General features: G+C 30.1%; 1 protein-coding gene across 2 annotated transcripts in view; it reads left to right on the top strand.

Moving 5' to 3' along the window:
* Window positions 1-4,405, top strand: part of LOC106685097 (ABC transporter G family member 20) — a 28,697-nt gene extending 24,292 nt beyond the window's left edge. For both annotated transcript variants that reach the window (XM_067050594.1, XM_067050596.1), the window contains 5 exons: window positions 1,855-1,925; window positions 2,045-2,133; window positions 2,208-2,384; window positions 2,462-2,548; window positions 3,639-4,405. In XM_067050594.1, the coding sequence (XP_066906695.1) occupies window positions 1,855-1,925; window positions 2,045-2,133; window positions 2,208-2,384; window positions 2,462-2,548; window positions 3,639-3,859 (645 nt within the window). In that variant the 3' untranslated portion in view covers window positions 3,860-4,405. The remainder of the gene's footprint in view (window positions 1-1,854; window positions 1,926-2,044; window positions 2,134-2,207; window positions 2,385-2,461; window positions 2,549-3,638) is intronic.
* Window positions 4,406-4,652: the final 247 nt, after the last annotated feature.

Genomic DNA, 4,652 nt, shown 5'->3' with positions numbered 1-4,652 from the left:
GAGGTGAGAGGACGTCTCCTTAGAGGAGTAGGGCCTCATGAATTTCTGTCTGGCAAGAAGATAGAAGCCATTTTTGGATGCCACAACAATAAGAAGAACAAAGAACATCAAGGATATCAACAGGAAGATAGTGAGCTTGGTTAGTTTGGTTATAACTAAATTAGAATATATTTGTAAACAGATATAAATTTAATTAATTGAAATTATTGTAAATGCCTGTTCTGATTGTCTAGCAACCAAACGCCCTGAGATTAAGAGTCTCTCTCTCTTTTTATATAATAAATTTAAGAGTCTTTTATATTATTAAATTTGAATAAATTTCATCATCCATTTGATATTATTAGTGTTCTCAATTTGAACCCAAGTTATCTTTTATATTTGAAGAAAGTTTATAAAACGATTCAGATTCTTTTTATTTTTATTTTTATATTTTTTAAAATTATTACAATATATATATATATATATATATAATTATGTTCATATATTATTCAGCCAGAAATGGAGTGGCTCAGTCAATTAGGCACTGGATACTTCACTCCCTGGATGGAGTCTGTGTTGTTGAAAATTGGTTTTATTATTTCATTTGTAACCTAAATACTTTGTAAATATAATTATGAATAAAAAAACACTGTTGACAGCAACACTGCTTCTGACCATTGGACAGCTAGCTGTTCCTTTGTTTGGGTCTGTTAGATGGTAGTGTCCATTAGTGTAATATATAACATTTGTTTTTTTTGTTATAAAACCCTCCCTGATCCAAAATAGTTCTTTTTTATCTAAAAATTACAAATTAAAATTATTCCTTAAAATATAGGCCATTGTGGAGAATTACTTTAACCTATCTTCATACCAGTCTTGACTTAACTCTTTACATCCTGATTTGTCATCCTCATTTTCGAAGTGCCAGCCTTTCAAAAATGCACTATAAAGCAGAATAGAATATAGCCAGAGGGTACTGTAAAGAGGGTGGGACAAGATGACAACACCCTCCATTTTTATTAATTTTTCTTTGACTATGTTTGTACGATTGGCAGTAGGGTGGTCATACTAAAATATTACATTATTCTGATTAACCAAAGAAGGTTACTTTTTTTTGAAACTCCATAGTCTTTTGTGTTGTAAATTTCAGTATCAATATTCTTGTCATCTAAAACCAGCTCAAACAACCTTTTTATTCTACCAAACATATGTATACATTTAAATGCTGAGTTGAAGAAAACTTCCAAATAGAATATTTTACTATTCTATATTTTGTACTTTTATAACGTTTTGGGATTTACCCCATACTCATGTATTATTGTATCCTCATATTTGTCAATTTTATCAATTTCTGTTGTAAAATTGATAAAATATTTCAACTTTCTATAAAAGAAAATCCAGAATATTTTTTGTTTGTTCCCACAATAGAATCACTTGAACCAAAGTGTTGCTGTGGCATATTTATTTCCAAAAGTTCAACTTCCACTGCATTTATTTTCTCAGCTGCTACCTCCACAGTTAGTCTTTTGTTCCCAGTAGTTCTTTAAAAGGCCACGAATCATAGGAATAAATACTCCAAGTAATCAATAAATAATATTTGTCATACTAATACTTTTTGAAGCAAATTTGAAATTGTTTCCAGAATCATACTCTTAATCATTGAATAGAATCTTCTTGTGATTGTGAATAGAATAGTTACATCCCCTTACAGTAAAACAATGTAATGTTCAAAAATAATAACTTGTGCTGTTCTTATTCCTGTTATGATTACTTTTAGTACTATAAATTCAACAAACATATCTTACAATATAACTGTAATAAATTATTTATATTACAAATATATAATAATAAATGTGAGACTTGATTCTTTTTAAGTTTGAAGAACCCATTTACGGGAGCTATGAATCTACATACAGGCAATCAATGACTCCTGCAAATGCCATATTGTAAGTTCAATTAGTATTTTCATCAACATAAGTTTTAAATAAAGTAAACATGTTAAGACTTATGTAGTTGATTGTTTCATTCCATTTATCATCTTCAAACATTCATGAACTTGTTCTAGGTTTATGTTTTACTTCCCTATCTTGTTCACTGCAGGTGCACTTATAACAGAAAAATCATCTGGCCTCTTGAGCAGGGGCCTTGTTGCAGGTTTATTAGAATTGAAATTAAAAAAAAATGAAAATAATTGATTTTTTATTCTCTTGATTTTTTCTTATTTTTAGGGCTCAGCTTATTGGACATAGCAATTGGACATATGGTGTTACAGTGTATAATATTTACCGTACAAATAGCATTTGTATGGATTGTATTTTACTATATGTTTAATAATATCATGATAGGTGATGTATATTTATGCTTATTGCTCCTGTTTCTTGTTGGGATCTGTGGCATGTTTCATGGTACGGAATAATTGCTATTATTTTATAATATAGAAACATATCATTATTTTATAATTTTAAAATAATTTTTGTTTAAGGTTTTACTATAGTGGCCATGTGTGATGATTTTACCTCTGCTTCCTGTTTGGCATTTGGAAGATATTTTCCTATATTTTTGATGAGTGGTAAGTGATGCATCCTCTTATATCCACATTCAATGTTTGTTTAGTTCTTGTTCATGGACTTTATGATTATCTTCTCTTCGTTTTTTGGCTTATCTGCATAGAGGAGACTCTATCCAGACCTATCTGTTTTTGAGCCAACAGTTTCAATTCACCAAGAGTGTTTTTTTCTGGTTTCTAATCTGGTGAAATACCGGATCTTTTCTCAGTCAGTCTAACTTCATATATTTTTCGTCAGTCTTGGTTCACTTGCATTGTGTAGACATGCATGAACCATTTTAGTTGACGTTTATTACTTGAACGGTCATCATTAAGGGTATAGCCAACTGTTCCCTTATCTTGTTCCTGATGCTGTCTCTCACCTGCCACTCGACGGAAATACTTCATTTTTACGTTTGTCAAATTGCTCATATGTCATCACCTAACTTTCAGAGCCATACAGCAAAGTCGGTGGATAATCAGCTTTAAAGATGTGGAACTTGACCTCTCTCTTGCCAACTATAGTCTTGCAGATGTTGCATGTCTGATTGTATATTTTGTTTGCTTTACTAATTCTGCTGGACACTTCCTTGTCTATGGTAGCAGTGTTGCTAACCATTGTGTCGAGATAAGAGAAGTCTTCATGAACCTCAAGCTCATTGCAATTGTACAAGAAGTGTACACCTTCCTTCTTCCTAGGAATTACCAGCACTTTAATGTTTGTTAAGTTTATTGCCATTCCTTTCCTAAGAAGCTCATCTTGCCATTCAACTAGTGCCTGCTGCAGTTTTCCTTTATCATCTGAGATGACAACAATATTGTTTGCAAATAGATATATCTATATTGTTCTCTATTTTCACATCTCAGACCTTACTTATGTGGTGAATCTCATCCATAAATATAATGAAAAAGAAGAGGATGCACTCTGCATCTTTCCTTCTTTACATTTTATCCTGTAGAAGGTATTCAGTTCCTCCTTCTCATAATTATATTAGAAAAATGAAGTGTACATTTTGTAAATATATGACTGTAGAGAGGTATATTGTCTGTACTGGTTTATTTCAGTGTTTAATTCCATGGTACATATTTTAATATAATAAATTTATATTTGTAGGTGCGATTTGGCCAGTGGAAGGAATGCATTACATATTAAGGACAATATCAAACTATTCACCATTGACTAAGGCAGTCGAAGCGTTTCGTGCTGTATCTGTGAGGGGCTGGTCACTGTTTCATCCTACTGTTTATTCAGGGATGATTACTGTGGCTGTTTGGACTGCAATATATGGATTAATAACAGTTATGTTTATCAAATTTAAGGGCATAAAATTGTAAAGCAGTTACATTATTGTTTTTAATATCAATTTAATTTAATTTCTGTACTATATTTAGTACTAAAATGTTAATCAGTTCATTGATAGAATGTATATATTTTTATTGTGTCATAATAAATTAAATATTAACGATTGTTAGAGATTCCATTTGTTATTGGATATATTTTAAAAATAATAAATGAGCTAATAAACAATTGCATTCCTTAAAAAAATTATTATATCTTTGATATTTACGTCTAAATAATGTAAAGTTGTTTTCTGTAAAATCAGGTCTTACTAGTGATGTTTTTAATCAGCCTTACAACTCGACTTCAGATTTTCCTCATTTATATAAACTTCCTTGTTAAGTAAATTTCAAGTCTATGATGATTAAGTTAAGGTATGTTACAGAATAAGGTGAGATTTTCTTCTAGCTTAGTAAAACAATTGAGTCATGTGAAGTTCTGTTTCCTCAAAGTCTCAGTGTTATAAGTCTCAGCAAGAATAATTAAAAATTAATATATAATAAGTAAATAAAATATTTAATATCGGTATAACAAACAAAATCTCTCTTTAAAAAATTGAATTAAAAAAATAATATTAATTAAAAATACTTAGTGTTGTCAGAAATGACAATTAAAATGTATTTTAATGTATTTTTTAGTGTTACCTCTACTCTAGCTATGTTATTTTATTAGTCCTTGTTAGCTGTTAGTCCCCTTCAAAAAATTTTAGCAAAGGGAAATTCAACTTGGTTTTTGAAGATAATTTTGTCCAGGTTATTACTCTGGAATTTGGGATTACTGAACTTATAT

Source organism: Halyomorpha halys, unplaced genomic scaffold, assembly GCF_000696795.3.
Source record: "Halyomorpha halys isolate HHAL.00 unplaced genomic scaffold, Hhal_1.1 Scaffold657.1, whole genome shotgun sequence".
In the NCBI taxonomy this organism is placed as follows: domain Eukaryota; kingdom Metazoa; phylum Arthropoda; class Insecta; order Hemiptera; family Pentatomidae; genus Halyomorpha; species Halyomorpha halys.
This window is presented reverse-complemented; position numbering and strand designations above follow the sequence as displayed.